The sequence below is a fragment of the Solanum stenotomum genome, chromosome 1 (assembly GCF_019186545.1).
Source record: "Solanum stenotomum isolate F172 chromosome 1, ASM1918654v1, whole genome shotgun sequence".
NCBI classification, from domain to species: Eukaryota; Viridiplantae; Streptophyta; class Magnoliopsida; order Solanales; family Solanaceae; genus Solanum; species Solanum stenotomum.
The window spans coordinates 25,953,415-25,966,320 of record NC_064282.1 but is presented as its reverse complement, the minus strand read 5'-3'; the positions used below and the strand labels follow the sequence as shown (position 1 = coordinate 25,966,320).

The 12,906-nt window shown below is 31.0% G+C and overlaps 2 protein-coding genes across 2 annotated transcripts in view; one reads left to right on the top strand and one right to left on the bottom strand.

Annotated features, from left to right (window-relative positions):
• The window catches only part of LOC125869835 (uncharacterized), a 525,520-nt gene that overhangs the window by 206,497 nt on the left and 306,117 nt on the right, over positions 1–12,906 (bottom strand). The window lies entirely within an intron of this gene.
• On the top strand, positions 9,864–12,865 carry LOC125867197 (uncharacterized). The gene is made up of 4 exons (XM_049547652.1): positions 9,864–10,215; positions 11,051–11,124; positions 12,086–12,687; positions 12,832–12,865. The coding sequence occupies exons 1-4, from the start codon at positions 9,864–9,866 to the stop codon at positions 12,863–12,865; spliced, it is 1,062 nt and encodes a 353-aa protein (XP_049403609.1).

The window sequence follows — 12,906 nt, the reverse complement described above, 5'->3', positions numbered from 1 at the left end:
GTTGAGATATTTTTCAGACCTTTATCCTTTTTTTTATTACATTACATCTTTATCTAGATTGTTTTATCTGGAGCACGAGATCTATCAAAAACAACCGCTCTATCTTTGAAATAGTGATCAAATTTACATACATTTTACCCTCCATAGTGTTAAATGATGCTTTCAAACTAAGATAGATGGTATATTGGCTAAGGAAGCTAAAAATCTTAGTTTGAAAAAAGATGTAACTCCCCACAAGCTAAGTTATTTGGACAATTGTTCAACATCGCCATAATTAATAGTTTAAGCATGTAATCAACTTTTCGAGACAAGTTCAAAATCCATCCATTTGATGTCTTCTCCCAACCATATTAAAGCATAATATATACTCCTACTTATTTATTTTATTACAAGAAACACAAAATAGATATATGTAGATGAGTAGGGAGGTTAATAAAAATAATGTAATAGCAGTGACATCCAAAATGCCAACTATTTGAAAGTTGACAGATAACTGAAGGGATCACTTGACCTACAGAGGGAATTGGACCAGCCCCCTTCCCCCCCCCCCTCCACCCCCACCTCTCTCTCTTTTCTTGTGCTACCAATTATTTTTCATCCTTACAGATTCCTTTTCTGCCTGCAATAAAATTCATATTATCTGTTTTTGACTTTTAGCTTTAACATCTTTTCTAGTTTTCTAAAATATTGTTGATGTTTATGTGTGAACATTCTGGGGGGAGTTTCACTTACACAAGTCTTTACTAATCTTGGATCTATATACTGTCAATTTACATACTCCTATATTATGTAGGGACCCCCTCAAATTATATAACTTTACCACTTCAATTCTTTTGGCAATTACTTTTATTTTATACATACTTTCTTATTTAATTTACTTCAATTCAAAATTCCCACTAAAGAAAAAGGTAATATTGTATATAGAAACCTATAGTAATAATATGAGTATTAAACAAACTTCACTTTCATATATTTTCGATAATGTGTGTTATATGCACGACATGTACAAATTATGCAGACTTTATCTCTATTTTTGTAGGATAGAGAAACTATTTTTGATATACGCTCGGCTCAATAGACAACAAAACAGTCTTGTCATCCCTTCAAATGAGAAACAAAAATAGGACTATTAATAGTTTGGATTGTTGAATAGAATTTGGATAGTAATTTATTTGGTAGAACTCATAAATGATGCAATATTCGATTCTCACCAAATCATTTTCTTTCACTGCTGAGATTCCGACCCACACACTAGACCAATAGGGAAAAAATAAACTTTAGGTATTTGATCAAGTCAAAATGAGATTTAATATCAGCTTGACACTTTCTAGTTATGGAAGCATATATTGATTGAGATAATATCTCATATGGTCATTTAATTAAGGACAATTCTCTTAGAAAGTCATTGAATTTTGTTTGATAGCCTAAAATGGAAGTCAGTCAAACAAAATATTTAACGTTTCACTCTTACAATATATTTTTGTTACACACACTTCACACCCCACTAACAAGAGTTGGAATGATTCATCTTTTAGCAAATGTCTAGATTTCGAGTCATAAGTATAGGTTGATTCATCTTTTATTTATTAGAGATCAATTTACCTCCTAATGCATATATGGATTTTCTAGCGCGAATGCAAATTTAGTTTGACCTCGATATGGATACCAAACAAAAAGAAAGTACTCCCACCCCCACCTCCCAACTCACTCACACTTCCAACCCCCTTGGTTCACTTTAATTCCTATTGGCTGGGGTCCTCTTTACCTAGCTAGTCTTGAGTGTTGACTCTATCTAGGAGCATGCATAAGAAACCCTAATGCAAGTATAGGCACATTTTTTAAACAAGTATGAATATTATGAATGTTCCTTGGAGCAGTAAAAGAAGATGCCACTTTGGTGATGGAATTTTATAGAGACTGTGAAAGGCCATGTGATGAGTATTGAATGTTTTGATTACAAAAGAATGTATAAACATGGGATGTGAGTATACATCTCTTGCATTAATATGTTACCCAATATATTCTCATCAATCACAATCTCTTTTGACCATGTGGTGCACATCATATATTAGTTTAATCCTAACCCTATGACAACAACAGTTTTTAGCGGCAATAAATATAAACACATTAACAAAGAATGTTAAAGTCTTTACCGATATTAGTTAATTGTCATTGTGTTCAAAATTTAATATTTATAAATATTTTATAAATTTCTTAACCCGTAATTAGTGTGCTAAACCTCCTATACATGCTTTAAAAAAAAACGTCTTATTACAGCAATATTATTGCTGGCATACGAAGATGGTTAAATTACCAAAGGAAGAAGGTTGATTATTTTATAGAAAGACATAACTTGAGAGGGAAAAAGTTCCAAAAAAGAATAATAATTATGTTCAATTTTAAGAACGACATCACTTTTTCCCTAATATAATGCCTCTAACAAGAATGGCATACAAGGTTTGATTAGCAAGGAAAGTGATAATTATGATATTTTCACATATAATTTGATACATTTTAATTACTCCTTGCTTTAATTTGGTGTGTTTTAATTAAGTGAAATCAGTGAAAAACGACCCTAGTGATTCTAATTGTGGTGTTTTATATATAGTACTACTTGAGAGGAATGTTGTGTTGAGATATACATTATTAATCATGAATTTATATTATTAATCTTGTGTTTAGATATATTTCATATTTATTATAGAATTATAATTGTTTATTCAATTTTAAGAAAAAAAATTAATAGATTATATATTTGTTTATGCATCAGTTTACTTATATAATAGAGTTTTAGCTTATATACCGTCTTATAAGTATAAAGTTATTTGTTCACAATCTAAGATGAAATCGGACAAGCCATTGGTATGATTGTAATACAAGATTAAATATAATTTATCTTGATGTATTGAACGGAACCGAGTAGAGATGGTTGTTATAGACTGACGGACAAAAGCATATTCTCTAAATTGATAAATGTACTTATATTCTCAATCTTGATATAACTATTATGATCTGTATTTATTAATTATAGTTTTGATTTATTAAAATGTGAGATCCTGAGATGGATCAATATGTCTGTCAAATTGGATGATAATAATATATATTATAAAAGTGAAATAATAAGTTAGTTGATGGAATCCATGTTTCGATATAGAGATTGTTGACGTCTCTTTGAGAAGATTATAAATTTTTCGTTGTGTCAAACCTTGCAAATTAATTTATGAATCCGACATATGTAATAAGTTAAGCAATGCTCTAAAAAAATTAATCATTAAATTAAATTCTTTAATAATTTATTTATTAATTAATATCTATAACCTTAATATTGAGGAATTACATACGTGATACGTATTGTGTGTATTGTTAATTGAAGCGGTCTCAATTGAAGGGTCCTTAAATTTTATTTTACTTGAAAAGGTTATAAAATTAGGTTATTGTTAAATAATGTCTCTTCTGAATAATTACGAAATTAATTGCGATGATTTAAAAGTGGAAGATACAAGTGGAAAGTGGAAAACTCAAAGGTCATTAGAATTATTTTGGCAAATCATCATACTACTTAATTACCTTTTTTTTTCCTTCATTACTTGTAGTAATTTTATCAGTTAAATAAAAAATCATCCTTGTTTTGATCCAGAAATTGTTTGAATTTAGTTACTTGGTAATTAATAAAGTATTACTTGATTATTTTTAGAATGAGTTAACGTTCCACATTAATTGAAAAATGAATCAATAATTTGCATGTTACAATCAAACGTTAGCTTTCTATGGAATTTGATATCAGACTTGATTAATCAACTATATTTACAGTAAGCATTTAATCTCTTTTACTAGATCGTAATGGATTATGATCCAAAAGTGAAAAGTTAGAAAGAAAGTCATTGTATTAGAGTAACGTACAAGCAATATTAACTACTATATCTGTTCAAAAAGTTTGAAAATTGAAGCTAATCATATAATTAAAGTTTTTGAGTCCAAGCTTGTGGTGATATTTTAATTTTTAATACATTGTTTTTTGGTTAATTAAATTGTGGTGATTTGATTTACTTCCTACTGTAAAAAGATATATAATATTTAAAAGTTTTCGAGCTGTTATATTTTATATATATGAAGTAATATATATAGTATAAAATAAGAAATTTTCTTTTTAAGTGGTTCATTATGGAACAGAAGCTTCAATAAGGGAAAAAAAAGAGAAAAAGTTCAAGAAAGTGTTCGTAGCTAACATATTAATTACTATAGTGTTGTTGTAGTGTTTGAACGAGTATTTATTATAGTATCTTTTAATTTTAAACTCAATTAATTAAAGAACAAAGATCAAAAATCGTCCATTCATCTGAGGTCTAGTACCTAAGTTATATTTATATTTGAAAAATGTTATAAAATATATTTATACATTAAATTTAAAATATTGTTACTATATAAAATATATCTACATACACTTAGTTCGATTGGAATTTTTTTTAATTTTTAAAAAAACCATTCTAATTGTATTATACACTTAAATAAAAGTCCACTATTTTATTAAAAAATAATAACAATCAATTCGATTCAATTTATTTAAGTTCAATCGATTTTTTATATTCTTTTGAGTTCCCTATAAATTACTACAGTTTAATTTACTTTCCAGGTATGGGGAGGGGATCTCGAAAGGCGTTAAAATAAATTGAATATATTTTTTATAACTAAGAAGGACAAAATCACAATGGGGTCTCATCATTAGTTAGCCTTTTAAGAAGAACAAAAAAAAACTTAATAGTAGTACTAATATTTTTTTAATTATTTTTTTTAAAAAAAAAAACTCCTTCTTATGGTACCTTAATTTAATTATGAGACTGGCTAGCTTTTTCAAATAATGTCTTCCTAAAAGTGATAGGTGTAACTCATGATCAAAGAGAAAGGGGTTTATTTTCTTTCCTAATGAAAGTTACTCATTTCTTGCTTTTAATCCATCTTTTCTCTTTTCTCTATTTGTTTTTTTTAAAAAAATATTTTCAAGAGCTTAATTTTAATTTCTTTTGCAAAATCCAATAATATTGTAATATTATGAGTGTGAAGAAACAATAATTATGAAGTATGTAAAGATAAAACATCAAAATAAGAATTTCAAATTGAAAGTTTACATATATATGATTAATGAGAAAAATTTATTTAAAAGAATGTGTGTTTTACATGTTAATATATTAATATAAGGGTTTTAATTTTATTTGTTTTTGAAAAGATGGTGAGGCCATTTTCATTTTTTAATAGTCAAATACTCAAATTGATAGAATTCCGTAAGATCATAACCACTACTCAATAGGGATTAACAACAATAATATATCCAATATAGTTTCACATGTAAAGTGTGAAAAGGGTTAAAGTGTACGTAAGCCTTTTTTTTTTTTTTCATATTTTAAAAGTAGATAGACTATTTTTGAAAGATTTCTGACTTAAGTAACGCATCTTAAAGAACATACAAAAGAAAAAAAATATAACAATACTAGAGGAAGGACCACATAGAATACAATAAAAGGAAACAATATGATAATCAAAACATAATCAATAACAATATAAATCGCAATACAAAAAACTATGCAAAACTGTTAATAATATTGGTATAAAGGAGAAATATGTACGAGGCGTCAATGTACCACCAAGCCTAACCAACAGGGAAATGATACATAAATCGCAATACAAGGAACTATGCAAAACTGTTAATACTATTGGTATAAAGGAGAAATAGGTACGAGGTGCCAAAGTACCACCAAGCCTAACCCACAGGGAAATAATACAATGCTCAATTATCTACTAATTTTCTTATCCTAATTCGTGACCTTCAAATCCTCTTATTATTTTAGGTCGAGCCCTCGGTGAGCTAAGATCATATCATATTTAATCACATCTCCCCAATACTTCTTAGCCTTCCTCTACCCCCTCTTCAAACCCCACTATCATCAACCTTTCACATCTTCTTACAAGGGCCTCTTCACGTATCCACTTCATATGCCCGAACCATCTCAGTGTCACTCCCCTCATCTTATTCACCACATATAGGTTACTCCTACCTTATTCCAAATGTCATCATTGCTAATTTTATCTCTTCTAGTATGCTCACATACACCCCTCAATATCATCACTTTTGCAATTCTCATATACTGATGAACACAAGAGTTTTTTAATTTGTTGGTCAACACTCCACTCTCTAAACACATGATATAAATTATAATTTAACATTCTAAAGTAATAAAAGAAAATGTTTACTTTAAATTTAATTTTCACCTTTACACTATATGTTATGTAAAATGGAAAAGAATATGATTATTTTTTAGGAGTTGGTCAAGGGGATTTGCTTTATTATTGATCTCTTTGAATTCCATATTTGAAATTGTGATCTAATCTATTTAAAATTGATGCAACACATTTCTTATGTACATATAGGTATTACTACATTAAATTTGAATCAAATATTTGATCAACCTATTATTATTAATAATATAAGTTTGACCTTTTATTTATTTATTTGAGGCTTGAGAGCATATTATAATGTGACAAAGACGCGGAAAATTAGTGATACACTTTGACTAAGGTCACACGATAAAGATTAAGTCTATGTAAATAAATAAAAATAAAATAGGATAGGAACATCATACATGTGAGTAAATCTTGAATTCTGTTCAAAGCATCATCAACTCGGTCTATGTATTATAATAAAATTAAACCACTTTTCATGCATAACCTAAATTATGCACAAAAGTTATAGAAAAATTGAAAAAGGAATAGACCTAATGATTACGGATCCAACAACAAGAAGTGCATGCATTCAAAAGTAACAAAAGAAAATATTTATTTTTTTCACATATATAGTTAACAACGATGACTAAAATTGTTCAATTAGATTCGTGTATAACTATTAAAATTGTGGTTTTATATCTAGCACTAAACATAGACTTATATATCTAGCTAATCTCTAAGCTGAATTTTCAGTTTATGAAGTGTCAAAATCAACATTATATATATATATATATATATATATATATATATATATATATATATATATATAATTTATTAAATGAAACTTGAGTCTAGCTTAATCCAAAAAATTAGTTCAGAATTGTAAAAGTCATATTAAGAATCTAAGGAACCTATTCATCTTTGATATGGAATTTCATTCCTCATCCTCGCTTACTGAATGTGTGGACAATCTATATATTTAGGACTTTATTCAGATATCATGTTAAAAAAATCTTGAATCTAACTAAGCCTCAGAAACTAGATTAAGAAGAGAGGATTTGTATCCAAGCCATATTCAGAATTCAAGTATTCAACCATCTCCGACTTGGAATTTCATTCATCATGAATATCTTTAATTACTCATTTAACTTGATTTAATGTTATTTTCCCTTGCAATATTCGATCGAGTATATTTTTTCATCATTACCCGACAAATCTAACTTCAAAGTTTTTTTTTTTTCATTTTGAAACAATATTTCCCTCCAACTTTCGAAATGAAACACAAAAATTAGAGTCACAATAAGCTAGCTAATTATCAAATTAAATAGCTGAAATTCAGTCTTTTGTCTATGCTGTGCCAGACAAAATGTGTTTATATAACTTGGAGTTCATGAAGAAAGTAATAACTTTTATTTTATAAAATTATGTAAACAAAAGGCACTACTTCATTAGAGAGAAAAAAAATTCCACTAAAAAAGGAGTGGTATTTTTAATATTTTAAAATTGTTGTTTAAATTTTTCCTACATTTATTAGCTAGTGCTAAGTGGTTTAGCAACTAAATATGACCGTTTCTTGAAATTTGATAGCATATTTTGTATCATAAAGTACGAAGGGGTCGGATTTAATTAGATTAATGAACAAATTATGTGTTAGGGTGATGCAATTTTGTATTATTGGATGGATCGACGATAGTCAGATCTTGATTGTGACATAAGTTGTTATTACAAAGACACAACATATATATAGTGTAGTCAATGAAAAACAAATATTAAGTTATTTAAAAAAGGAAAATATTCAGTTGATTAGTTGTTTCTTTTTCTCCATTTTATATCTTAAAGTGGTTTCTATATAGTGGACAGGGTCAATTAAACTATTTGCAAGAAGAATGAATATAGAGGAATTGTAGTACATTTTAATATATATACACATCAAGTTTGTACAAAGAAAGGAGTCCTAATTGTCTCCTAATTACTAGCCTAATGACAAGGGGATATACATGATTAATGCTCTGGTCTTTAATTAATTCTCTAATGTAGTGAGTCTATATTAATGTGTTTGATATTTTCACGATGAATGGAGTTGGTTGATATTATAATGCACTAGTGTTGTCCCCATTAACGTGGTTCATTCATCCATTTTGATACCAATTCCATTTGATAATAGCATTCGTAACCAAATGATTTAAGAGTAAACAACAAATATACTTCAATATTCTGCCTGAATGATGTTGATGTACATTCAAAATTGTCTCTTCATGCACGAGCCAAGCATCATGCACCAACATGTAGTGGATCATCTTAAATTAGAGCATTTTTCCCAATCTGCATCGATATATCCCACCATATATATATAGCGATGAAGATAATGAAAATAAGAGACTTCAATTCATAACATCTCTTATATATTGTTGAGAATGAAAATCACTCGACACCATTGTTGTTACTAGATAGAATCAAGGATGAAGAAAAAAAAGAGAAGAAGAAGTCGGTGTTAGTTTCAATGTGTTCAAAGGAAATTCAAAATCAAGTTCAAAATGAGTATATAAACAATTTTCCCTTTTTAGGATACTATGGACACATGAGAAATAAATCAGAATGGAAATGGCATTATTCTAAGCCATTTGATCAAAATAGTATACAACTGTTGGCATCAAATGCTGATAGTTAGAGTTTGTTACAGCTTAAGCAATAGAATTATGACGCCTGTGCAAATACATTTACATTTATGTTTATTTTATACAACAACTACTTGTATAAATAGATGTACAATGAAGCAATACAAATCATCAAAAAATTTCCCAAATCAGTCTCTTCTTTACTTGTTTTTTTATCTCTGTAATTTAGTTTTAGCATTTCAAATTCCGCCTTTCTTTTCTATATGGTATCAGAGCTTGAGTAACCTCCCTTTGCCATGGGAACTACCTCTGCTTTGTCTTCAGGTTCTGTTGGATCCACATCAATGGATAACAACAATCGCTATTTCTTTCTCCTTTTATTCACCTGGGATGTCTCTTATTAACTCCATTTTTTAAGGGAAAGGGTATGAGGGTTGACGCAGGTCCATCCTCGTTGCTCTCTCAGCTAAGAATAAGTTGGGCTTCATTGATGGAAGTTGCAAGACACCAAACTCTGGATCAGCTGATTTCCAACTCTGGAATAGAAGTAATGATATGGTAACCTCTTGGTTACTCAATTCCCTTTCCAAAGACATAGTTGATAGTGCTATTTATTCTAAAACTGCTGAGGTTCTTTGGAAGGATCTTGAGGATAGGTTTGGACAGCCTAATGGTTCCTAACTTTATCACCTGCAAAAAGAATTAAGTGATTTAGTTCAGGGAACAAATGTCATTGTTGGTTACTACACTAAAATGAAAGGTTTGTGGGATGAACTTGACATTTTAACTGCTAAGAATTGTTGCTCTTGTGCTTGTACTTGTGGTGGAAAGATGGTCACAAATAAATTTCTACAAAATGAAAGATTGATTCAGTTTCTGATAGGGCTGAATGACACTTATTCCCCTGTTAGGAGCAATATCCTTATGATTAACCCTTTGCTTTCAGTTAGATTAGCTTACCCACTCATTGTGCAGGATGAGAAATAAAGAGAAGTCTTTATCCATTCTTAGTTTATAGGTCAATTTGCATCCTACATGGCTAGCAATCGTACTATTGTTGGGCATACTGAATTCAAAGGCAGGAAGTCTAACTTAGTATGCTCTCACTGCAAGAAGCCTAGTCATTCTATAGATAAATGTTATAGAATCACTGGCTTTTCTGTAGATTTCAAGTTCACCAAATCTATAAGGCTACAAGGAGGTGTAAAGAGTAATGCTATTTTTGGACATCAGGAAGGAGATGACTACCCTCCTACCACTATGGATAATGCTTCAGGTATAAATCAACTAAGTCAAGATCAATTTCCACAACTTGTTCAGCTACTTCACCAAGTTAAAGTTAGTCGGACCGAGGCTACAACTTCAGATGTCAGTGCCAATTCAGCTGGTAAAACTCCTTCTGTCTCTTGTCTAGTCTCTATACAGTTTACTCACTGGATTTTAGATTCAGGCGTTACTGAGCATCTTTCTTCTAATTCAAGCTTATTCACTACGCTTAACCCATTACCTATGTGTATCAATGTGAATCTTCTATGGTTCAAGCTACTCATATAGGGAGTGTAGCCCTATTTCCTGATCTTGTCTTCTTACTGCCACTTTTGTCATTAATAGGTTTCCTTCTAGAGTTTGAAATGAGAAGACTCCTTATCACATTCTGTATGGAAAATCTCCTTCTTACTCAAATTTGAAGAGTTTTGGTTGTCTCTGTTATACCTTAACTCTTTCTCAATCTAGACATAAGTTTGAACCAAGAGTTGTGGCTTGTGTTTTCTTAGGATGTCTTAATGGGCAAAAGGGTTATAAAGTCTTAACTTTGGATACAAGAAAAAATCTTGTGTCTAGAGATGTGAGGTTCCTTGAATCAATTTTTCCTTTTAAAATTGGGACAAACTCTCATTCTCATCCATTTGCTATTTTTCCGGTTTCTTCAAACCAAAATCCCTTCTATGAGACTCCTCACACATCTCAATCTCCCTCACTTTCCTCACTTCCAGTACTTATTGAATCGACACATGTTCCTTCTCATTCTCCTGTTACTCCTATTTCTGGCCAAATTATACCCCTGTTATTCCACCTATAGTCGATCCTCCTAAACACTCTTCAAGACAACACAAAAAATTTGCCTATCTTTCTGATTATATGTGTAATGCAGTATACTTTACCAATCTCACTAATTCTTGTTTTGACTCTCCTGTCACTCCTACTACTTATCCTTTTTGCAGCCCTTTCTTCTGTTAATCAACAAGTCATAAATTCTGCTATTGCTATTCATGAACCCATCAATTTTGCACAAGCTGTTATGTAGTTGGCAACAGGCCATGTCAAATGAATTTGCAGCTTTGGAATCTAGCAAAACTTGGGAAGTTGTTATTCTACCTTTTGGAAAAAAAGCTCTAATTCCTTGTAAGTGGGTCTACAAGGTCAAGCAAAACTCATATGAGAGTATAGAAAGATTGAAAGCAAGACTAGTTGTTCGAGGTGATATCCAGAGGGAGGGACAAAATGACCACCATTAGGTGCATTCTAACCATTGCAGTTAAACATGGTTGAAGAATTTCTCAATTAGACGTGAATAATGATTTTCTACATGGGGATTTATTGGAGAAAGTGTTCATGAAATTTCCCCAGTTATGACACCTCCTAGTCCTATCATGTTTGTAAGCTTACCAAGTCTCTTTATGGGTTAAGATAAACTTCACGACAATGGTTTGCAAAGCTTACTTCAGCACTAAATTACAAGGGTTTCAACTCTTCTTTAAATGATCACTCTTTGTTTTTCAAGAAGGATGGGGTTTCTATTTCCATTGTTGTTGTTTATGTAGATGATATTGTCCTAACAGGAAATAATACTACTGAACTCACTAAGCTCAAAACATCCCTTGATGCAGAATTTAAAATCAAAGATCTTGGTGACTTACATTTTTTTTAGGTCTTGAAATTTTACGAGAACCTCATGGAATGATGATCATCACTCAGCAAAAATACATCATGGTGCTTCTTTCTGAATATGATTGTTCCCATATTCCAGTGGTTTCCTCTCCTCTTGACCATGCGATGAAGTTAACAGCTTAAAATAGGGACCTTTTGCCGGATCCTACTTGTTACATGCGTATCATAGGTAAATTAAACTATTTTATCCATAGCTGACCTGATATATGATTTGCAATTCAACACTTGTCTCAGTTTATACAAACATCTCGTATTCCCCATTACATTGTTGCTCTGCGAGTGCTCTGTTATCTCAGAATTAATCTCAGCCAGGGATTTTTTTATCAGTTGATTCTTTTCTCAAATTGGTTGCTTACTACGATGCGGATTGGGGTTCTTGTTTGGATAGTAGAAGATCCGTCAGTGGTTTTTTTATCACTCTTGGGGGCTCAACCATTTCGTGGAAGTCCGAGAAACAACTCTCTATCTCATTATCCTCAGCTAAAGCCGGATATCGTTCCATGCGAGGCGTTGTAGCAGAGTTAACTTGGCTCAATCGTCTTCTCCTCGACATAGGTTTTCCACCGGAGCTTCCAATTCCAGTTCATTCCGACAGCCAATCAGCCATACACATTGCCCGCAAACCTGTCTTTCATGAGAGAATCAAATATGTGGAACTTGATTGCCATTTTGTCGGGCAACAATTTCTTGTTGGTCTCATCTCACTCTCTTATGTGTTGGCATCTTCTCAAATTGATTTGTTCACCAAGGATCTTTCGGGATCTTCCCATCAAGTCATTCTCCCCAAGTTGGGACTCCTTCCACTCCCCTCTAACTTGAGGCGGGGTGTTGAGAATGAAAATCACTCGACACCATTGTTGTTACTAGATAGAATCAAGGATGAAGAAAAGAAAGAGAAGAAGAAGTCAGTGTTAGTTTCAATGTGTTCAAAGGAAATTCAATATCAAGTTCAAAACGAGTATAAAAGCAATTTTCCCTCTTTAGGATGCTATGAACACGTGGGAAATAAATCAAAATGGAAATGACATTATTCTCAGCCATTTGATCAATATAGGACACAGATGTTGGCGTCAAATGCTGATGGTTAGAGTTTGTTACAACTTAAGCAATATAATTATGACAGCTATGC